General features: G+C 50.8%; 2 protein-coding genes across 14 annotated transcripts in view; one reads left to right on the plus strand and one right to left on the minus strand.

Annotated features, from left to right (window-relative positions):
- Positions 1 to 9001: 9001 nt before the first annotated feature.
- Positions 9002 to 19878, minus strand: STOML1 (stomatin like 1). Of its 6 annotated transcripts, none has more exons than XM_027123568.1 (7): positions 19642 to 19877; positions 17931 to 18037; positions 16722 to 16871; positions 16238 to 16441; positions 13009 to 13204; positions 12333 to 12542; positions 9002 to 11804 (listed from the first exon to the last, which is right to left on the minus strand). In XM_027123568.1, exons 1-7 carry the CDS (start codon positions 19772 to 19774, stop codon positions 11611 to 11613), a joined length of 1194 nt encoding a protein of 397 aa, XP_026979369.1. In that variant the 5' UTR covers positions 19775 to 19877; the 3' UTR covers positions 9002 to 11610. The 6 variants fall into 6 exon arrangements, with proteins under 6 accessions (XP_026979369.1, XP_026979368.1, XP_026979373.1 ...); XM_027123567.1 differs by having other exon boundaries at positions 12333 to 12545; XM_027123572.1 differs by lacking the exon at positions 19642 to 19877 and adding an exon at positions 18125 to 18923 and having other exon boundaries at positions 12333 to 12545.
- Positions 19879 to 22326: 2448 nt separating this feature from the next.
- Positions 22327 to 23049, plus strand: part of PML (PML nuclear body scaffold) — a 45182-nt gene continuing 44459 nt past the window's right edge. For 5 of the 8 annotated variants that reach the window (XM_027123577.1, XM_027123579.1, XM_027123581.1 and 2 more), the window contains exon 1: positions 22333 to 22563. In XM_027123577.1, the coding sequence (XP_026979378.1) occupies positions 22435 to 22563 (129 nt within the window). In that variant the 5' untranslated portion in view covers positions 22333 to 22434. Of the gene's footprint in view, positions 22564 to 23049 lie in introns of all 8 variants that reach the window. The other 3 variants (XM_027123576.1, XM_027123574.1, XM_027123575.1) reach the window with 3 other exon arrangements.

Genomic DNA, 23049 nt, shown 5'->3' on the forward strand with positions numbered 1-23049 from the left:
CAAGTCTGCTGCGGCCTGCCCTCGCCCCCCTCTCACACAGTGGCTTTGGGAGAACTTCCTTCAGGAAGAAAGTGAGGTTGTGAGCCTGCCCTCCAGCAGCAGCCAGTCACCTCTTGCACGTCTGTGCCACCAAGGGGGTCTCTTCCCTCTCCTACTACTGCTCTGCCTCCAATCCTCCTCCTGGGAAAGAGCTGGGAGGTGGGGAAAACTCCCCACCCCCATACGAGCTCTCCCCAAGGCAAAACCCTGGGGCTCTTTGGAATTCAGTTCTCTTGGTTGTCTGTGACCACCTCAGTTCTCTGATGGGTTTAAAAAATTTTGCAAATTACCTGTCTTCTTCTTCTTCTTCTTGTCAGAATGGGAGTAACATTTTCTTGTGGCTTTCGACATCCTAAGAGGAAGCGAAACTCCTCTCTTTCACTTCTACGTGCAAATGATCAAAGGGGTTTCTGTACACTAAGTGCCCTCTGAGTGATTCCTAACGCTTTCTCGGGCGACATTTGTGGCGTATATCTCATGAGTTTTTTTATTTCCCCACGGTTTGGGTTGTATTTGCTGTCACTTGTGTAGCTGACTGACATTTACTGAGCCCTTACTATGTTCCAGCACTAAGTGCATTAGCCCATTTCAAACCACCCCTCTCTTTTTTCTCTCACGCCCACATCCAATCTATCAGGCGATCCTTTGGCTCTATCCTTAAAATATACCCAGTTCAAAACTAAAAACAGACTTAACAAGGGCCCAGCCATATGCCAGGGAAATGAAGACTTATTTTCATGGAGGAACTTGTACACAATTGTTCACAGCAGCTTTACCTGTAATAGCCCAAACCTGGAGATTACCCAGACGTCCTTCAGAGGGGCAAAGGTGAAACCAACTGTGGTGCATCCACACCACAGAATAGCACTCGGCAATAAAGGGGTGAACTGCTGACACAGGCAACACCTAGGATGCATCTCCAGGGAATTGTGCTGAGTGAAAAAGCCAACCTCAAAAGAATACATACCGCGTGATGCCATTCATGCAACAATCCTGAGTAACATAATCACAGAGATAGAGTGCAGATTAGTGGCTGCCAGGGTTAGGAACAGGAAGGAGGGGTGTGGCTATAAAGGGGTGACACCAGGGATCTCATGGTGATGGTACCATCGAGCATCTTGATTGCTGTGGTGGTTATTCCAGGCTACACACGTGACAAAATTGTGTAGAGCTACACACACACACACACACACACACACAAATAAATGCACGTATAACCAGTGAAATCTGAGTAAACTCGATTGATTATGCCAATGTCAGTTCCTTGGTTTTGATGCGGTTCTGTGGTTATATGAGATGCTAGGATGGCTGGGAGTGGGGCACATGGGACTTCTCTGTGCATTTCTTTGCAACTGCTAGTGAATCTATAATTTCAAAAGAAAAATAATAAAATATGCATAACTATAATCCAACCCCTTCTAATCGCCTGCCCTACTGCCAGCCTGGTCCAAGCCACTATCATCTCTTGCCTGGATTATTACAACGGCCTCTTAATGGGTCTCTATTTTTTCGGAGCTTGCAAGGGAGTCAGCCACTATGGCTCTGTTTTGGCAGAGACTCAAAGACAGGCAGAGAAGTGGAAAGCTCTATAGTGGAAAACAGGGAAGGCTTCAGGTGTGCCCTGACCGGGGGCTGCGAGCCCCAGGAGCTGGAGGCGGGCTGACCAGAAGGGGGCAGCCTATGTGATTGGTTAGGGATGCATATTTGGCTTTCTCTGGTTGGTCCCAAGTTGGAAGCAGGGACAAAAATTAGTGAAGCTGTGAGTTATTAATCGAGTCCTGACCACTGGGGGCTGATTGTTACGGAAGTTATTGTTTTGCTTCCTGGATCGTCACTCGAGATAGCAGGCTGGCTTCCTGCGAGTCTGACTTCCGGCAGGCTGGCTTTCGGGGCTGACTGTTGCATATGAGGGGTTGGTTTCCTGGCAGGTTGCTGCAGGTTGAGGATCAGAGTTGTTTTTATATGTGGTCTGGCCCTTGTCTGTTTGTACAGTCAGTTCCTCTCCTAGAACTCTCCAGCAGCATCCCACTGCACAGAGTCCTTACAATGGCTACAAGGCTCCACATGAACTGGCCCCATTTTCACCTGTAGCCTCATCTCCCACTCTCCCCCGCTCTCCACTCCAGGCACACTGGCCTCCGTGCTGTTCCAAAACATGCCAGGCCCTCTCTCAAGGCACCGGTGGCCTTCTAACATACTGTATGACTTTTTTTTTAAAATAATGTATATTTAGGCGAAGGGGCAGTGATCAGGGGAGCTGGTATCAACATAAGCTGCCCTGTGAAAGCTTCATCCTCTGTGCCTGAGTCGCAGACTCGGTTTTTAAGGTGCCAAAGCTGAGTTTGGATAATCGAGGCTGTTTGCAGTTCTTCCCAGCCCAGTATCCCGATCAGCATGGGTGTAAAAATCCGTTCCGGATGAGCAGGCCCTCGTGCGGTACCCATGTCCTTTCTTACTCTTAATGCTTGTTGTTCATGTCTGGCTCTCCAAACTAGAATGTAAATTCCACAAGGATAGGCATCTTAGTTTATTCATTCACTACCATTCCAACACCTATGACATTGCCTTGTCCAGCACAGAGTGAGTGCCCAATACAACTTTTTAGAATGAATGATTAAAAGAATAGGGGATTATGCGTGTGTGCAGATACATTGAATGACATCTGCTAATTCTTATTGGGTGCTTGGAGTTTACTGGGTATTGTGCTTAATGCTTTCATATATTATCCCATTGTTATTCTTTATAGCTCTCCTACAGGGTAGGTATTATCAGGGCCACTTAATTGTTCAGGTAAGGTAGTCCCAAGGGACACAGTGCCCAGAGTTCCAGAGCTTCTCAGGAACCTACATAAATGATTAAAACCTGAGAAAAGTCTGACTCCAAAATACAAAAACTAAGAATAACCCAAATGAATAAATGTTTAATCAAATGTCTACAAACTGTCATCAATTGTTAATTTATGTCATTAATTCTGTGCCAATTCTTTAATCATTAAATGTAGTGTTCATAAGAATTTCATTCTATTTGAAACTAATTTGTAGATTAGATTTTTTAAAACTCTGCAAGGACTTCCAGAATGCAAACGAATGCCCACGGAGTGCTGAGAACTTGCAGATAATTATACTGTGAATGAATTACTCTTAGCCAAATAATTTCCAAGGCAAACTTACGAAAATCACTTCATATTATTTTACAGTAATATATTTAATGTAGCAATTCTGTGCATTTTAATAATTGATTTGGGGGAGGAACCTCCAAAACTAATAGCACCTTACCCTAGGAAGGTCTTAAAATGGCCTTTGATATAATTAGCCCCATTTTGCAGATTTAGCTCCATGATCTGCAGTTTCCTGGTTACTCTGGTCAACCTCCCCCAATTCTCCTTGCCACATTCTCGCACTTGCCTGTCCCTCACTTCCCTCCCTAACCCCATCACCGCTCAGCCCGCCCTGGGCCTGGGTGCACACAGGGATGTGTGTATGTGTATGGGAACCAGCAGGCAAGGTGAGCATCTCCTAGGCCTGCACCTCAGGCTCTGGTTCTGCTCTGCACTTTTTCTCCACAGTGGCAACTCCTCTGTCCCCAAGATCCTTCCCAGCCCTTGAAAGCACATCTGGAAAGAGAAAACCAGCCATCTCCCAAACTGCCACAAGATGGTGCCACAAGCGCATGACTGGGCTTCTGTGGGCTCCCTTCAAGGAGCGGAGACTCAGACCAGGAGGACGAGCGCCCGGGAGACCACTTGAGTGTCCTCCTCACAAGCATCTTCTGCTCCTCAGGGGTGACTCTCAGGGCCCTGTTCTGGGCCCTGTGGCAGGCACAGTGGTTTGGCTCCTACTTCCTCTTGCTGTCCCTGTCTCCCTGTTGTTTTGTCTCTCCTTGTTCATCTTCCAGCCTCCCTCTGTCTGTCTCTATCTTTCCCTCTCCCTCAGTCTCTCCCTCCATCTCTCCCTCCGTCTCTCCTCTCTCCCTATCCCCACCTGTCTCCCTCTGTCCTCTATCTGTCTCTCTCTACCTCCATCTTCCTCGGTAAATCTAATGCTGCTTCATCTTATTCAACAAGTCCATTTTAAAAACCAGCTGCTGGGACTTCCCTGGTCATCCAGTGGTTAAGAATCTGCCTTCCAATGCAGGAGACGCAGTTCAATCCCTGGTCGGGGAACTAAGATCTCACATGCTGCGGGGCAACTAAGCCCAGGCGCGGCAACTACTGACTGAGCCCGCAGGCCGCAATCTACAGCGCCCTGGAGCCTGTGTGCCACAACTGGAGAGAGAAAACCCACGCGCCACAACTAAAGAGTAGCCCATGCGCCACAGCGAAGAGCCCGCGCCACAACGAAAGATCACACGTGCCTCAACTAAGACCCGATGCGCAAAAAAAATTAAAGGAAAAAAAGAGAAATAACTATTAAGAAATAAAAAACAGTTGTGGGTGCCCATTATATGGCAGACACTGTGCCAGGCTCTGGAAAGTCAATGACAGCACAGTCCAGGGGAAGAGGCTCCCAGCAGAGGACTGTGGTGGGCAGGTCCCTTTTATCCTCAGCCTCCTCCCTCTCCTTGCCCCTCCCTTTCCTCTCTGTTCTTTCCCCCTCTTCTCTCCTTTCCTCTTTCTCTTTCCAGCCTCTCTCCTGGCTGAGTGGCAGAGAATCTGGGGCAGCAGATGGGGAACGTGCCCCTCTCTGTCTACCCCTACACAGTCCACACCCATCCCCATACAGTGGAGTAGGGCTTAGCAGAGCAACACAAAGCCCCAGGATCTTGACACCCCCTTTATTCTAAGCCATTCCCACTGCACCATGGCCCCCACTGACGTAGAGGAAGAGTCATGGGCTAGGAGGTATGAGACATAGGTTCTGGGCCCAGCCATGCCACAATCCCTCTGCGAAGGCTTTCTCTGGGCCTTGGTCTTCCCATCTGTGGACCAATCATCTCCTGCTCCCTTCCAGCTCTGCACCCTAGTTCTACAGGACTGTCCTTACCTGGCCACCTTCTAGGATCACCTCGCACTCCCAGTTTCTCTTTGTCAGTCTTGAAGACATTGGCCTGTGGCCATCACTAAACGACTTGCTGTCCTGGCTGGGGAGCTGGACTCCACTTGGCCTAGGATGGGAATCAAGAACCACTCACCACGATGAGCCAGAAAACTTCTCCTTCCAGCTACCCCTCCAACACGCAAATCTCCCCAAGTCCCCACCCCCTCAACACTCTCATTTCATGGTTTTTGGCTTGGAGGCCCCACCGAAAGGCTAACCCTGCGAGGCCTGTGTGAATGACCCAATGACTAAGATTTTACCACTAGCACTTCTTTCCCTTGAAATTGTTACAGTTAATAAACATCCCAGAGCCGCACCCCTACCCCACCCCGTCCCCATGTGCTAGGCTGTGCGTGGGGGGAGGGGTGGGGTTTGCCCCCATCCTTATTTCCTCCCTTCTTTCTCCAGGGTTGAGGGAGGTGTCAGTCTTCGTCCACAGCTAATCCCTCCATCAGGGCTCAGGATACCATTCCCGTCTCTTCCTCTAGAGTCTCCCTTTCTCTCTCCCTACTGGATCTTTCCCCTCAGCATAATACCCTCTCACTTCCACCTTAAAATTACCCACCTCTGTGCTAACCAATGCAATTACACAAGAGAAAGCATTTTAAAGCACTGAAATGAGGTGACGTTTGCAGGTGATTGTATACTGAAGATGAAGTACTATGAATAACAATACAGCTGGTAAGGTAAGAATTAAGTTAGTACCATACAGAATTCCTACAGAGCAGTAAATTGCATTCTGATCAGATAATATAATGAAAGGAAAGACCTTATTTATAGTAATAGTATCAGAAAAGGTAAAGTACCTGGGAATAAGCTTGATAAGAAATGTTCAAGACCAATATGAACACTGTAAAACTTCTGAAGAACATTTAAAAAAAGACATAAAAACATGCCAAGTTCACAGATAGGAAGAGTCAGTGTCATAAAGATTGCAATTTTCTGAGTTACTTCACACATTTAACATGATCTCAATAAAGATATAAACAATTTATTTTAACTAGACTGGGTAATTCTAAAGTTTATTTTTAAAAAAACAAAAGAAGAAGAAGAACAGGCAGGAAGAATTTTTTTTTCTTTTTCTTCTCTTTTCTTTTTTAATTTGGCTGGGCTGCGCGGCTTGCAGGATCTTACTTCCCCTACCAGGGATTGAACCCACGCACTCTGCAGTGAAAGCACAGAGTCCTAAACACTGGACCACCAGGGAATTCCCAGGAAGAATTTCTTAAGAAGTATTAAAAAGAATTAATCTTACAGATATTAAACATTTTATGAAGCCTCAATCATTAAAACCATGTGGCCCCAGTGCACGGAAAAACATTAGTCCAGTGGAACACAACAGAAAACCCAGATATGGACCCCAAGACAAACAGAAATACATGGCATTGAAAAAAAAATGTGGTTCTATATTTTATGCTCATTTAAATCCCGAGTGGGTCAAACAGCTACATGTAAAAAATAAAATAATGGGAGTACATGGAATTCCTTTATGATCTCAGAATGGAAGTTCTTCTTATGACTTAAAACCTAAAAGCCATAAAATAAAATATATGTCATTTCAAATACATTTGTCAAATTTCATGGAAAAGTATAAGCAAAGTCAAAATACAAACAACAAATTGGGTTAAAAAATTTTTACAACTCATATAAAAAACAGCTAATCTCCCTAGCATTTAAAGAGCTCCCAGGTGTAAAAACAAAACTAGAAACAACCAACACTAAAAAAATGGACAAAGTAGATGAAATAACAGTTCACAGAAAAAGAAACACAATGGCTCTTAAACATATTACAAAATATTCAACTTCACACAAAATAAAAGAAATGAAAAAGTTTAAGTTTTGAGGTAATTCAATGGGGAAAATATATCTTTTCAACAAGAAGTGCTAGAATAATTGGATACCCATGGGGGGGAGGGCGGGGGGGGGGGAACACCTCAGCCTTTTATCTCATACCATACACAAAAAGTAACTCAAAATGGATCACAAGCCTAAAAGTAATAGCTGAATCTATAAACTTTTAGACTTTAGAAGAAAACATGGGGGAAAATCTTCAAGACCATGAGCAAAGATGAGCAAAGACATCCAGGAAATGACACAAAACCTCTAACCATTGAAAAGTTATAGGGCTTCCCTGGTGGCGCAGTGGTTAAGAATCCACCTGCCAATGCAGGGGACACAGGTTCGAGCCCTGGTCTGGGAAGATCTCACATGCCGCAGAGCAACTAAGCCCGTGTGCCACAACTACTGAGCCTGCACTCTAGAGCCTGCGAGCCACAGCTACTGAAGCTTGCGCACCTAGAGCCCGTGCACTGCAACAAGAGAAGCCCCCACTCGCCGCAACGAGAGAGAGCCCACGCGCACCAATGAAGACCCAACGCAGCCAAAAATAAATAAAATAAATAAATTTAGGGAAAAAAACTGGATAAAAAAAAAGTTGTAGACTGGACTTTATCAAAATTTAAATCTACTGCTTTTCAAGATAAAGCACTAAGAAGTTAGAAAGGCAAGCTACAGACTGAGAGAAAATATTCCAAATATGTGCTAAAAAACATGTATCCAGGATTTACTAGGAAGTCTTAAAGCTAATACGAATCTATACTGATAAGATAAAAAAGCCATTTTTTAAAGTGAGAAAAAATATTGGACAGACACTTCACAAAATAAGACATATGCCCAATAAGCACAAAGGAGGCTCAAAGTCATCAGTCACACCCAGTGAAAAAGACTGACAGCACCAAGTGTTGGCACGACTATCTTGGAATTGGTTTGTTAGTTTCTTGACCCAGAAATTCTACTCCTGAGTATTTACCCAAATGAAAACATATATCCGTACGAAGACTTGTACACAGACAGATGTTCAGAGGAGGCCTGATAATCAAAACTGAAAACTACTCAAATGTCCATGAACAGATGAATATATAAATTGTACACATCTATCCATACAACAGAATATCACTAAAAATAAAGAAGAACAAACTACAAATACACATGATAACACAGATGATTCAAAAACACTAGAGGGAAAGAAGCTAGACAGAGAAGGGTACACACGGTATAGTTTCACTTGTATGAAACTCTAGAAAAATGAAATTTAATCAGAGTTACAGAAAGCAGACCAGTGGTGACCTGGACCTGGGGGGGCGGGGGCGGGGACAGCGAGGCTTGAATGGGAAGGGACACAAGGGAACTACGTGAGTTGATGGAAATGTTCTATATCTTGATTGCGGTGGCTGGTGGTTACACGGTGTTCACATTTGTCAAAACACATCAAGCACATTTAAAATGGGTGCATTTTTATCATATCATACTTTAAAAAGTAAACGCTGGAGAAAGACAGCAAAAACCCTTTGCTTTTGCTGGGACTGAAAATCCAAGTCTTAAAAAGCAGTAAGCAATTGAACAACTTTAAAAAATTATACTGAGATGCAATTTTTCACTTACTAGACTGTCAAAAAATCCAAAAGTTTAAAAACACGTTGTGTTGGCATGGCTATGAGGAAAAACAGACTCTCACTCACTGATAATGCGAGTGTAAATTATTCTAATAATTTATTAGAATAACCCCCAGAGAAGGCATTTGGGCAATATTAAATTAGAAATGCTTTGACCTAGCAATTTCCTTTCTAGGACTTGATCCCACAGATGAACTTCAACCACAGGTGAAATAGCGTATGTGAAAGATTATTACTGCAAGATCGTTTGAAATAGCAAAACACACACAAAAAATCTGAATGTCCATCAATGCAAACCAGGTTAAATAAACTATGATACGCCCATTCAATGGAATCCTATGTAACTACAAAACTGAATAGGGAAAATCTAGGTGTGCTAATACGGAAAGATTCTCAACTGTAAGGTTAAGGGAACAGATCAACATTGTATTTGCTATGCTGCCATTTCTGTAAAAAAAACAAAAAACAAGCAACCCCCGTCCAGAGAATAATATATTTGGATTTTCTTGTAAATGTATTTTTTTTAAACCTCAACTTCTGGAGGAATAACCAAGAAACTAATACCATGGGATACCTGTTTGAAAATATGTGGATGGAATCAGGAGTGTGAGGGACAATTTTCATAGCATGCCTTTTTAAAACTCTCTATTCAAAGTTAAATACTTATTTTAAAATAACATCAGAATAATACATTATATATCAATATAGCATAATAATATAACTCTTTATCACTATTCATCAGGTTATCTTGAGGAAAACAAATATAGGAAGTGCCTCGTGCAGTACAGGGGCATACCTGGCACAGCGTCAGTCCCCCCAAAATCCCTGCATACATCCCCCTTCAGACTTTAGGTTCCAGTTTCCCAAATCGGAGGTGCCCACTACCTCTTCCTGTGCTCTCACAGGGACTTTCCCCCTCTACCGAATGTCTTTCCCCCCATTTCCTTTCTTCTCTCATCTCCATGTAGCTGTGAGTCTCAGGCAACATCTCCTCAGGAAGCCTTCTTTGATGGACACCCTTCTCCCTCCCTCCCCACACCCTGGCCCCATTAGGTGCCCCTCGTCCACCCACTGGGGACTACAAAGTCTGCTGGGTCCTCCGAAACTCAGAGGCCTTGAACCTGTGGGCTCCCTTTCCTGGAGTGCTGGCCTCCCCAAGGAATGAGTTCCCCTGGACAGGAGGGTATTAACGGCTGGCAGCAGGCTTTGCTCTCCACCCACACAGACATCTAGAAAAGTTTGTTTCCCCTGTGATGCTGATCCTCCAACAGCCACAAAGAAGATCTGAGTTTTGGTTTCCCTTAAGCTTTCATGAGGAAGATGCGTGGGGTTTCCCCTCTTCCCCCTGGGGCACTGTGTGCAGTAACAATGGAGGGAACAGTGATGGATGGCTCGGGCATGTAGCTCATGGTCCAGCAGGGAGGGCAGGCACTTACACAAGAACAGTGACAGACACAGTGGGGAATAGGCACAACGACAGCGCCAAAGTAGAGGGGGAGCCCAGGCCAAGCAGAGAAGATCATGCCCCACCAGGGCTCACGGGCAGCGGGAGTGTGGCCGGTGGGGATTGGAGGGAAGGCTTTTGAACAGGCAGCCCTGGCTGGGCGGCCTCCAGGAGTGGAGAGAGGGACAGAGCAGGGGCAGCAACCTGGGGCTCTGGCCCTCCAGGAAGGGGCCCTGGGGCTGAAACCTGAACCCAATGGTGGTTTGGTCTACGCTGGTCTACCTCTACAAGAGGCCAAGGCGGGCACTGGCAGGAACAAAAGGGCAAACTGGATGGAGCCTGGTGCCAAGGCAGCTGGAGAGGGCCCTGAGGGGGAAGGCCTGGTGCCAGATCGCAGCCGGAGGCTGCTCCTCAAAGAGGAGCCTCAAATTTCTGTGGTTTTTTTGTTTTTTTTAACAAGTCTCTCCAGGATGTGAGATTCATCATTTCTCAGAACCTGAGATGTCTAAGGCCCCCCTTCTCTGGGGTCCCTGAGGTTTGGGCCAGAACAGTAGGGAAACAGTGACCAGGGGTATAACAGGAGGGGCAGCTGATAGCAGCTCCTACCCCTCTCTTGAATGTGATACGAGCCCCCAGCCCTGCCTTCATTAGGTTGTTTGTCAGACCAGCTCTGTCACACCCACACCCCCTCTTTCCTGCCAAACCTCTACCCTGACTATAAAGGGAAACAGAGTGCCCTGCTGCTGCCTGCTTTGAGGCCCTTGGCAGGAAGTGGAACTGTGGGTGATTGAAGAGCACTGTCAGGGCTTGTGTCACCCTTCAGGGCCTGGGCCCCGGTCCGGCAGCAGGGGCATCACCTCAGAGACCCTCCGACTCACCTCCATTACCCCTATTTCTCTCCAAATACATTGTAAACATCACATTTATTTGAGGTTTTCAAACCTCCGGAAAGCAAAGCAACAGCAGGGCTCTCCTTCATGCTGCCCCGGGCTCCAGTCTGTCAGGCATGCAAGACCGAGCTGGGAGATGAGTCAAGACAGACGTCTTCAAGAGCAGAGCCGGGGAGCAGCCAGCCCCACTCTTTCCTGTCCCCATCCCCCCAGCCTGGGCCTGGACTGCAATCAGCAGGGCAGACCCAGACGATCCCCAGACCCCTCCCACCGCAGGGACCTCTTCTCGGTGGCCGCCGTCCCTCTCCCTCCTCCAGCCTCTCTGAGCCCGCTTCTGGAGCTTGGAGCCCGAGCTGCATGCATTACTCCCTCACACTGGGACCAAGCCAGCTGCTGTCAGGCTGTTTCTGTCAGCCCTGGCTCTCCAGTCAGGCAGGCAGCAGAGCACAGCAGGCCTGGCTCTCCTGTCATCGCGCTGTGCACCCAGCTCAGACCGGGTACGCGGCAGGGGACCAGGATCAACAAAGGCTTGTCCAGAGAACCACTGTGGATGCGAAGGGCAGGGCCGCCTGACTCGGCCTTTCCCAGTCTCCAGGGTCTCCCAGCCTCCACTCATTGGCTCTTGCTGGGCCTGAAACTTCTCAGGGCCTCAACAATCCAAGGTGCAGTGTCAATGACTCCTCCTCCAAGATGCCCCCCTGGCTTGGTGCCAGGCTCGGGGCTGGGCTATGGACAGTCAGCCAAACCTGCTACTTCAAGGCCCTGAGGACAGCCTCCAGCTTCATGGCCACGGCCAGGTCGCCCTTCACCTTCAGCCGCCCGCTCATGTAGGCCCCCAGGGGCCGCAGCTCCCTGCACAACAGGGCCTGCAGGTCCTCCTCGGCCATCTCCACCACCACATCAGGGATGGCATCAGGCACCCCATGCCCCACCCTCCCTTGCCCTGTGGGGAGAAAGAAAACTGAGCATTAGTAGGGGGATGACTATGCTGCAGGGGGTAGAAGAGGTTAGCATGTCCCACTGGGAGGGGTGGAAATAGTGGTTAAGCATTCAAATTCTAATACCCTGGGTTCAAGTCCCATTGGCTGTGAGACCGCTCAGAGCCTCAGTTTCCAAACTGGTGAAATGGGGATGACGAGGATAATCTCTAAATCACACGCTGATGATGAGAAGTAGGTGGGATAACGCACAAAACGTGCTCAGGGCTGAGCCTGCCGTGAACAGGACCGCAACGTGTGTGGGGCGCTTGGCACAGGAAGCTCGGCCATCTGAGTCGTCCTGCTGACGAGGACAGGGCAGGGAGGCCGAGGCCTGGGTAGTCACTGTCTGCAAGTGGCATCGGAGCCCCTGACTGCTATGGGTTTGCCCTAAACTGGGGGCAGGAGCAGGGCCCAGTCTGAAAAAGGACCGTGGGTGGTCGGGGCTACGAGCAACCCAGGTGGAAGGAAGACAGCAGGGAGGGCAGCTGCACCTGTAGTGAGGTCCAAGAAGTAGATGCTCTGGGTGCCACTGGGCAGGGCGACATTGAACTGGTAGCAGGCCCCGACCTGGCTGACCAGCGCCTCAGACAGGAAGGGCTTCAGAGCCGTCAGCAGCCCCTCGGCCACAGGCTGCTTGGGGCTGGACCCGGCACCACCATGAGGGGCAGACGGCTCAACCTCGTTCACCATATCCAAGGTATCTGCTGGGGGCGGCCGAGGGGATTGGGGAGGGAGGCAGAGAGAAGGAGGTCAACGTGCTGCCAAGGTCAACGTGTGGCCTCCGTACCTTCGCAGCAGTTCCGTCTTACACCCTCTTCAGGCCCACGTTCAGTTTCCTCCTCAGTTTCCTAAGAAGCTGCCCTTGAGATTTTAGCCATAACCCCCAATGCCATTTCCAAGCTACTCCTTGAATCCAAAACTCTTTGCTGGATGCTGTTGCTTCCTCCCATGGAGGCTCCCAAAGGCCTCCACACACTCAGACACCTGGACTCTTCTCACTGCCTTAGCTCTGGTCAGCTCTAGAATCGGGGTGGCCTGAACAGCTGGGCGGGGTGTGCGCTGCACAAGCTGCTTGGTTAAGGGAACAAGTAGCAAAGTTCAGTCTGTGCTGGACACCAAGCTGAGAGCCCCAGGGAGCACCCTCACTCTTTCCCCGAGGCTCCTTACCTGGCTCGGGGAGTGGGGCACCTCCTGCCACTGAAGACATGCCTCCTCCCAGAAAATGGAGGGCCAGCTGCTGCAGGGTGCTGTCCAGGCTGGGCCCAGCTGGACTGTCCTGAGGCAGCTGGAGCACGGCCTCCACTGCCAGCTCCACGCGGTCCACCTCCAGCCCCCAGGCCCTGGTCACGTCGTTGATCTCCAGCTGGAGGATGGTGTGGGGAGAAATGGCACTCATTCAACAAACCTTTCCAGAGCACGTTCTTTAGGCAGGCTGGTATGGCCATGGTGGCACATGAGGCACCAGGCCTGCCCTTGAGAAGTTCCCAGCCTGGGACGGAGGCAGAGGGCAATTACAACCCAGCTGTGGGCAGCTGGTAGTGAGCAATTAGGAGAGGGTGTGGGGCAGGGAGGAGGGGGTGATGCCAGGAGGAGGAGGAATCATCCAGGTGAAGGGGCATCAAAGGAGGGCCTTTCCAGGCAATGGGAAGAGCAGGTGCAAAAATGCAGAAAGGAGCACCTCGAATGTTCGGGGAACCGTGAGGAACCACAGTTCCATTTAGCTGGACCCTCAGTTGTGGCCTGGGACACCAGAGACAGCCAAGGGCTCAGAGGAGGTTGCTCCCGCTCACTTGGATTTATTCTGAGGCACAAGGAGTCCTGGAGATGAGTTTAGCAGGCAAGTGACAGAGCAGTCTTGCTTGTTGCAAAGATTCTCTTGGCTGCCATGTGGACACTGGATTGGAGGGGCTGAGGGTAGAGGCATGGAGACCAGGTAGGACATTGTTTCAAACGGCAGGCAAAAGCGATGCAGATGCGGTGTCAGGCAGAGAGGCAGCTGTGAGCCGAGACACACCAGGGGAGGGGCGCAACTCTGTAAACTCTATTAAGCTACAGAAGGACACTAGAGAAATAGAACCGCTGGACTTAACGGCTGCCCGGATGTGCGAAAACAAGGAGGGCGGTGAGGAGGTGGAGGAGCCACGTTTCTAGTATGGCTGCCTGCACGGATCAGGAACGCGGGCGTTTATCCAGAGAGCATACACAGAGGAAGACACAGATTTGGGGGTGGGTAGGGAAGGAATGGGGACTTTTTAAACACGTTAAGCTTGAGGTGTCTACGGGACGGCCAACCGCAATTGGATAAGTGGGGCCAGGAAGCAGGGCAGAGTGGGACTGGATCGGAGTGTTGGGAATAATTAGTGTCTAGAGTTAGCAGAAAGCCCCAGGTGGGTAAGCTCTCCTGGGAGGTCACAGGTGAGAAGAGACCACTGAGGGAAACCTGGAAACAGAAGGGCAGAAGAACAGGGAGTAACCAGGAGTGTGGAATAATGGAAGCAGAGGATCCAAGAATAACGGAAGGATGGGTCCATGGAGTCAAAGGCTGCCTCCAGGTGAAGTAAGGGAAGGACTGAGAAGTGCCCCTGTGCTAGCAAGAGGGAGGTCACCATGAGGTCGGCAGTGACGTCAGTCTTAGGAGCGTGGGGGGAGCCTAGATTAAGGACAGGAGGGGAGGAAGGAAAGGGCAGAGAGGGGTTAAGAGCTAGAGGGGGTCTGGGACAAAGGGAAAATACGTGTCCTCTCAAAAAGGCAAGAAGAGGCTGAATTGAGGGAGGGAGCCGAGTCCTGGGCCCAGAGCACTGCCCGGTGCAGAGGAAGCAGATGCTTCCAGTGAGACAGGGAAACAGCACAGATGTAGATGAGTTTGAAGGGGTGATGCTGGAGGAAGCTGAAAGAGTTCTCACCCTAGAGTGTTTCCTCCTGAGGATTAAGAGGCAAGGCCTGTGGCAGACGGATGGGTGGGGTGGCAATGGGGGAGGCTGGGCTGGGGCAGTGAGGGTTTGTGAAGTGGCTGGCCTGGAGCAGCTAAGGAGGGCCCAGCAAGTGAGAGGTGGGGAGCGTGCAATCCCGCTAGAGGAAAAGTACGCAGAAGCAGGGGCGCGGTGAGAATGAGAAACGTATGCCTGAAACGGGCCTTAGGGAGGTGTGCTGGATTTCCTGAGATTTCATTTTAGCCAGGCAATGACCCCACTTTACCAGGAGCCAACTCAATCTGGGCAATGGCCCTACATGACTCTCATGTCCTGGTGTGGGACTCACTCCCTCAGATGGCCTCTCTTGGCTTTGCTACACCGAAGCCATGTGCAACAAGGCCGAGAGCAATTTTCTCTTCCTAAAGGTAGATCAAAACGGAATGTGGTTTCATGAAAAAGAATTATCAAATTGTGATCTGAGCTGTGTAGGACTGAGCACTGGATTGGGGGCTGGGGGGAGGTGACCTGGCTCTGGTCCAGCTCTGCCCTGACCACAGGTCTTAGGGGCAAGTCAAATCATTTCTGAGCCTTAGTTTCCTTCCTCCAAAATAAAACAATAATACCAGCCTTTGCAGCAAAATGTAAAGCAGAGATACACCGAGCCAGGCAAAATGCTATGCATGTGAGAGCTCCTCTTGGGAATTTCACCCAGTTGATTTATTTCCTGAAGGGACTGCGACCTCCAGGACTGGCATTACCCCACTCCCCTTCCTGTCCTCTAACCCTGGGGAAAGCAGATCTTAGGGGAACGAGGGGAAACTTCACCCACGGTTCCCCTGCCAGGACATGGGAGAAAGCACAAGGTGAACGTGAGGAGCAGGGGACACGCCTTCACACATGTATTTCAACCCCATCTTGTCACAGGAGGGATCTGAGGTGAATTCCAGGGTAACTGCTCACACTCAGAGAAGAGGCAGGAAAAAGGCCCAAATGCCCTCATGTCCCTTTGTTCTCTTCAGAACAAAGAACACAAACCCACAAAAATGCACATGCTGCCTCGGGGAGCATGGAATTCTCCTGAAGGTGACTAGGCCAGGAAGGCCCCTGCTCCTTTCACCCACCTGCCTGCCCCATGAGGGGCTGAGTGCCCCTGAGGCCCAGTGGTGTCATGGCAATGCCTGCAGAGCAGTGAAGAGTGAAACCTCAGGCAGTTGGGGCAGGACCCAAGAATTTCTGTCAGGCCACTCCCCTGTCCCAGCCCCTTCACCTCTCAGGGATAGATTTGCCTAAGATCGCTACGGTGCCATCTTCTGTTCCTCGACTCACAGTCCCACCCAGACCACTGACTCTTCAAAAGTTGTTACACTCTTGGGACATAAGGCAAACTGAGGCCCAGAGCGATCTGGTGCTCTGCTAAAGTGCCCTGGCAGGCAGAGCTGGGCCGAGGTGCCGCCCCGAACCCTGCCCTGTGTGGAGCTGCCTACCAGGAGCTGGTCGCTGATCTTGGGCTTCTCCATCTGGATCTCCCGCAGAGGCCTCTTGAGCAGAGCCTTGGTCATGGCGTTCTGGGCCGTCATGCGTGTGGCTGTGTTCAGGTCCTTCACTGTCATCACCGACAGTACCGGGTCCCAGATGCGGAACTGAACGTCAGCCCCCACAGACAGCACAGCCCCATCCTTAGAGGCCAACTGTTGGGGGAGGCCATGAAAGAGGGGCTGGGGGCGCAGGGAGGCCAGGCCCACTGAGACCACCCAACCTGACCCACTCGCCTGGTCACTAGCTCCTCAGGAGCAAAATGGTATCCCCAAGTGCGTGGGCTTAGGTATATGGATCAAGGCTGTCCTCCCAGCCCCCTCCCCCTTTTTCTGGTATCTTCCTCATTCCTCACCCCTAATGGCTACTCACAGGCCAATACACCCAGCATAAGCCCCCACTCCCTCTGTCCACAGGAGCCAAGAAGCCCCTCACCTTGCAAGGAGGGACACTGAAGGCTCGTGTCCTCAGATCCACCCTCTGAAAGGAGTCAATGAAGGGCAGGAGCAGAACCATACCGGGTCCTTGAGGGGTGCGGATCCGGCCCAGTCGAAACACGACCATGCGCTCATAGGTGGGCACAATCTGTCCACAGCAGCAAGGAAAAGGGTTGAAAGCACTGAGCTGCTGCTGGCAATGATGTCTCCCCAGGTCCCTCCCTCTCCTCTCTCCCTCTGGCCTTGTTCAGTGTCAGGTATCCTGAGCTCTGTCTTCCGATGAAAAAAACAAAGCTCTGAGAGGTTAACTGACGTGCTCAAAAATCTCAAAGCCCCCAAGTGAAACACAAGATCTGAACGCAGTTCTGAATGACTCCAAAAGCCACGGTCTCAACTGTCGTACTGTATTGACTTGATCCTCAGTGAAACCTTTCACCTGTGTGATCTGAAGCTAGACATGACTCAAACCAGGAAACTGTCTGCCCTTGTCTTAGTTAAGGGAAAAGCTGGGCTGCTCTAATAGCAGCCCCGAGCAAAGGGCTTTGCCAACTTCAGGTTCCTGGAATCCTCAAACACGGAAATATGTCCAAATTGAGAAATGAAGTCTTAGAGAGGCAGTGACTTGCCCAAGGTCACATAATACTTGTTTCAGTGGCAGTTTGGGGACTAGGATTTAGGACCTTCTAAGGACTCCCTTCGAGATCACACCAAACCCCAAGCTTTCTAGAGACACTGGCTGTTGCCTGGGGCCACACTAGGGTAGGCTTCCACCTTCACTGCAGCTCTCAGGTGCAATCCTCAACTCTAGTTCATCCTTTCCCATCTGCACCATCCCTTGTTGAAAACGAGGCCTGAAATTCCTATTACTCATCACCTGCTGGGCCAGGTTGAGTGTTTTCATTTCTAATTTAGCCTAACCCAAAGGGAGGAAGATATTTGTGTGCACCTTAAAGCCAGTGTTCAGACCCTCAAACTTGGGAGTTTGGGAAGACTTGTTTCTGCCACTTACTGGCTCCCAGTATGACTTTGGACAAGTCTGAGCTTCAGTTTCCTCATCTGAAAGGTGAGAATGAACAATTATTTTCCAGCCCATTTCACAGAGCTGTGATATTTGGGGGAAGGGGGCAGAGGATGGGGAATTCACCCACCAATGCCAAAGCTCTCCACATGGCCCAACCATTCTGGGGGCTGATCCAGCCAGCCTTACCTTCAGGGCAAACCAACCAGAAATGGGGAAGGTGATCAGCAGCAGCAAGAACCCTAGGAAACTGATGAGGCCATGGCAGAGGCAGGAAGGCCAGCTCTGAGGTGCATCTGGGGACAAGAGAGCAGAGGTAGTCAAGGAATACCGACTGGGTCTGGCAGGACAGCTGCTGGCTGGGTGAACTCAGTCAAGTGTACCTTTGGCCCACCTCCCCTTTCAGTGGCTCCTTCCTTTTCAGGGCTAAGATGTTCTTTCCAAGCTCACAGTTCTTCACTCCACTTTAGTGCCGTGCCCTAAGGACCTAATACTACTCTCATATCTTTGGGCAGGTGCTAGTTAAGGACTGTTCCTTCCTCCCATACACCAAAACAAATCTGTCCCAAGTCCCACCCTCACAAGGCCTATTCTCTGCGAGACAGTAGTCATTGGAATTGAGAAGCCAATCACATGATGCTCTCCTCACTGGGCTGAGCAGGAGTCAATCCTTTTGTCTGATTTATATTGCCTCCCATAGCTGGCAAAGCCAGGAGTACCTGGGCATCTGTAAGCACATGCTGGGTTGAACTGAATGCTGCTGGCATAACACCTCCTCTACTATCAGCCCCAGAAGTGTGCTTTCAAGGAGTCCTTTTGGAGACAGCCTAAGGCTATCTGGTGAGCGTGGCATCACTGGACCTTAGCTTAAAGGGATAAAGCATCAATTGCTCTTCAACAGATGCCAGAGATGAGGGCAAAGATGTTCTTTCCTAGTTCACAATTCTTCACCCCCCTTTAATGCCCTCTGGGCCATGCCTCGCTTGAAGCAGCTTCAGGTGAGAGGTGGGGGACGGAGAGCTAGGAAAATGAGATTCATTTGAACCACAGGTCCCTTCCCCCGTGAACCAGAAGCCCAGAATGGGAGTGAAAGCTGAGAAAACCCCAGAATCTGGGAGAGGTTATTTTCTGCTCTCTTTCCTCTCCCAACCCTGAACAGAGAGCAGACAGGAGCCTCGGCTCCACACTTCCAGGAACCCTGTACTTCCGGGCTCTCTGGGCCCCAGAATGCTAAATCTCCTTTCCTGCCTCCTTCTGACCCATGTGGCCCCTGCAGGAAAGGAACCCTTGGATAGGGGCATCTGTCATTAGAGGAGGATCACATAGGGGCCACATCCTCTGGGGTTTTGGTTGTTAGGCTGTGGCATGTGGGATCTGGCCTATGGGCCAAGGGAATTACTCAAGGATTTGGAGCAAGACAGGGCCCGGAAGACATGACAGGCACCTGAGGGCCTGCACATCTCCACCAGGGAACAGGGACATGCTCAAGCTTAGGGAGTCTAGAGGTGCCCCCTGAGGTGAAGATTCTGCCATTTCTCTGCAGCCAAGTGCCCTTGGCATGCTGGTGACCTCCTATGCCTAGACCTTAGTTTCTTTCTAGGCAAAATGGAAACCTGAAATCTCTGGGCTGATAAAAGCCGAGGAGAAACGAGGTGGGGCGAGGCTTCTTGAAAGATGAGAGACCTCTGGTGCTGCAGCCCCGTGGCCCTAGGAGGGCTGGATTAGCAGTAGCATCCCAGCGCCTGATGCAAGCCCTTCTCCACATTGTGGAGACCCCCTCTCGGTCCCTCCTGTAAGGATGTGAGCGCGCAAGACCGGCTGACTCCCGAGAGGCAGAGGGTTCGGGCCCAGGATTGCCAGCCGATCTCTCCCAGGTCCGCTGTGCTGGGCGGCCACTCACCGGCCCCAGGCCCCACGCCGCCCGGCTCCGGGGACAAGCAACCCTTCTGCGAGCCCAGGAAGCCGAAGCTCGACTGCTGGAAACGGTCAAAGTCCCCCAAGGGCAGCGCTCGGTACCCAGACCTGCCAAGCATGACTCCTAACGGGGGTACGCCCCGCGCCCCAGCACTGTACGCAGCCTGACCAGCCGGCCGCTACACCGCCCCACCCCGGCTGGTCGCCGTTCCGGGTTTCGCCTGCGCGGCCATGGGCGGTGGCCCTGGCGCAGAAGGAGGAGGCAGGACGGGCTCGGCTCTCACCGTCGCACAGCGACCCCTGCGCTGGGAGGACCGAAATGCGGCCGCGGGGCAGGGAGGGAGGGTAGTCTGTGTTCCTGGAAGCCCGCAGGAGTCCGTCCTCCTACACCTTGCTCCCACTAGGCCTTAGAAAAGGAGCAGGAAGAGAAGTTGAGCTTTGTAAGGGGCTCAACTTTGTAAGATTCAGGAGCTGAATCTTCTCCAGAAGCAAGGAAATGCTACCAGCCTTCTCAGCACGAACTCAAAAACTAGGGACGGATTTTGGGAAGGTTGCCCTTATATGGAATTAGGTTTTCTCCAAGGCATGATAAACAAATTATTCCTCTTTGTGTCCCCTCAGCCCAGCAAGCAGGGCCTGGCAAAGAGTGGATCTCAGTGCTTATCTGTTGAATGAAGGAGTAGCCAGATCATTGTGGGTCAAGGTGGGGCAGGAGGGCCTGAACTTGGGCACAAAAAGAAAGAAATTTCATGTGCAGACCTCAGGGAGCATGGCAGAGTAAGGAAGGAGGGGATTGCACAGTGCTAACCCAGGGCAGCCCTCCAGAGCATCACAGAGGTGAGATCCTCAGTCTTGCAGTTGCAGAAGCAGCATGCCCCTTGATCCAGGTACCCAGAGGTAACTTGTCTCTCCATGGCTTGAGAAAACCCAAATGCAAATGGTGAATTTACTCTGAGAAGCATTCATTTCCAACAAGGTGTTGGGCAGGCTGTCTTCCAAAGCGGGCAAAGAAATTAATAAAGCTTTCCTTGTCTCACACATGCCAGCCCTCAGGCCCCTCAGTCCACTTCCAGGTCCCTTCTGCAGATGGCTGCTTACCATCTTTGGCTTTTACTGGTTTGATGGCCTGATTCTAAACCTCTGGGGGCACTGATCAAGCTGCAGGGTAGGGTAGGCTCCTGAGGCTTTGCACTGTCCCTGGGAAGTTAGTTCTCCCCGCATCCCCCCACCCCCACCCCAGACTATAAACTTTACAAGAGATAGGCCCCATCACCATCCCTCTAGTCTGTCCCGGACTGGAACTGAGCACAAAATGGGTACACGGGAGTCAGCACAATGACTGGGATGCTTTGAAGTTTGAAGACAGGGGTATTGGCCCAGTGATGCCACCTGGAGTTGTGCTTTCTCCCCTCACCAGCTTGGAGCTGGGCTTCTCCTTTGGCCAAGAGCTAACTTGCTCTCTCCTCATTTTTTTTTTTTTTTTAATAAATAAATTTATTTATTTATTTTTGGCTGCGTTGGGTCTTTGTTGCTGTGCACGGGCTTTCTCTAGTTGCGGTGAGTGGGGGCTACGCTTCGTTGCAGTGCGCCAGCTTCTCATTGCGGTGGCTTCTCTTGTTCCAGAGCACAGGCTCTAGGCGTGGGCTTTAGTAGTTGTGGCACATGGGCTTAGCTGCTCCGTGGCATGTGGGATCTTCCCAGACCAGGGCTCGAACCCCTGTCCCCTGCATTGGCAGGAGGATTCTTAACCACTGCGTCTCTCCTCACTCTTCTCATACCTGCCCACCAGCTCTTCCCATTCCCTCCCCACTCCCTACTGCCTCAGATTCACCAGGCCTTCCAACTGTCACACGAGGCATCGTCTTGTTCCCCTCATCTCCACTCAGTGTCCTCCTAGTGTCTCTGACACTGGTCTCTCCCCACATCCCATGGCCACTATCCTAGACCAGGCCACCTGCCCCTAGGTTGTCAGAATGACTGTCCCAATATACACTACAGATCATGTTGTTCCTCGTTTCCAAACCCTTCACCGACTATCGCCCACAGTACTTGTCCATCTGCTTAGCTATCACCTTGCCCCAGTGCACTCCTGGGTCAACATTACTCATGGGTCCCCTCTTAAATCTGAAAATAACCAAAACTGAAACTGAAAACTAGTTGTTTTTTCTCAAAACTAGTTTCTAAACAACCTCTCCTGTTTCAAACCTCCATGCCTTTGCATGTGCTGTTCTCTCTGCTTAAAGTGTCCCTCCAATTTCTGAATCCCTGGCGAATTCCCACCATTCCTTCATGTCCCAGCTGAGGGATCTCCTTTCCAGCCAGTCTCAATACTGTGTGAAAATCTCCTTTTGGCGGCCTGCTCCTCCATTAGATCTGGGGTTCTTCCAAAGTAGGAGCCACGTGTGGCTCACCTCTGCGTCTCCGGCTCCCAGCTGAGGGCTGGCACAAAGCTATGCCAGTGTGAGATGAATGAATGTTTCAAAACCGAGGGCGGGGGCTGCCTCCTTCCCGGTCAGCTCTGACACTGACCAGCTGTGCGTCTACCCCTCTCCTCCCTCTCCCTCCTCCCTGCTCGAGGCGAGTCTTCAGAACCCACAGTCTACTTCTCCGCCCCTAGAACCGCCCACAGCTAGTGTCTCACTTCCTCTCGGGAGGCGGACGCTTGGGGGCCCCTCCCCTTTCGGACGCTTCGGGAGCTCAGACGTCAGACGCGAGCCTCTGGTTCAGCTTCTCCCGCCCTTCAGCATCAAAACCGAGAATCGAAACTGCACTGGATTCCATGCAGCAGGAGCCTAAACCCGCCGGATCTCCGGGGCCCCAGCAGGACCCCGCACTGCCCCACGCCCCCACCATGCCTCCCCCGGAGTCCCTCTCCGAAGGCCACGAGCACAGCCACAGCCCCACAGAGGTACTAGTACTGCGTTTGGGGAGATGGGGTTCAGGCTTTGTTGATTTTGGTTGGGGGAGATGTGGGGAGGGACAGGGGAACTTGGCCAAGCACCTTAAAGAGTGACACAAAGAAGGAAGACCAGGCATGAGGTCCTGACCTTCTCGGTTTGGGGTAGCGGTCACGGAAGGTAGAAAATGGGACGAGGATAAGTAAGTGGGGGGGCCTCTCTGGGCTGCGATTCTCCACGAGCAGGGCGGTAAGATGCTGAGGGTCAGTGGCATCCCGGACCGGACTCTTCCGCCCCCACGCTGGGACCTGCCTCTTATCCCCTGCCTCAGACGTCCCCTGCCTCAGACGAAGGACCACCTGTTAGGGAGAGTAGTAGCCATATTGCACCGGCCTGGGAACCCCCAACATGTCCCAGGTGTGGAAAAACAAGAACCCTAGTTCCCAGATCAGAAAGTGGGAGAGAGGTGTCTTGCCTTGGCTAAGGCCTCAGAGTTC

This window comes from Aethalodelphis obliquidens, unplaced genomic scaffold (genome assembly GCF_003676395.1).
Source record: "Aethalodelphis obliquidens isolate GAN/ISIS:26980383/991018 unplaced genomic scaffold, ASM367639v1 scaffold26, whole genome shotgun sequence".
Taxonomy (NCBI): Eukaryota; Metazoa; Chordata; class Mammalia; order Artiodactyla; family Delphinidae; genus Aethalodelphis; species Aethalodelphis obliquidens.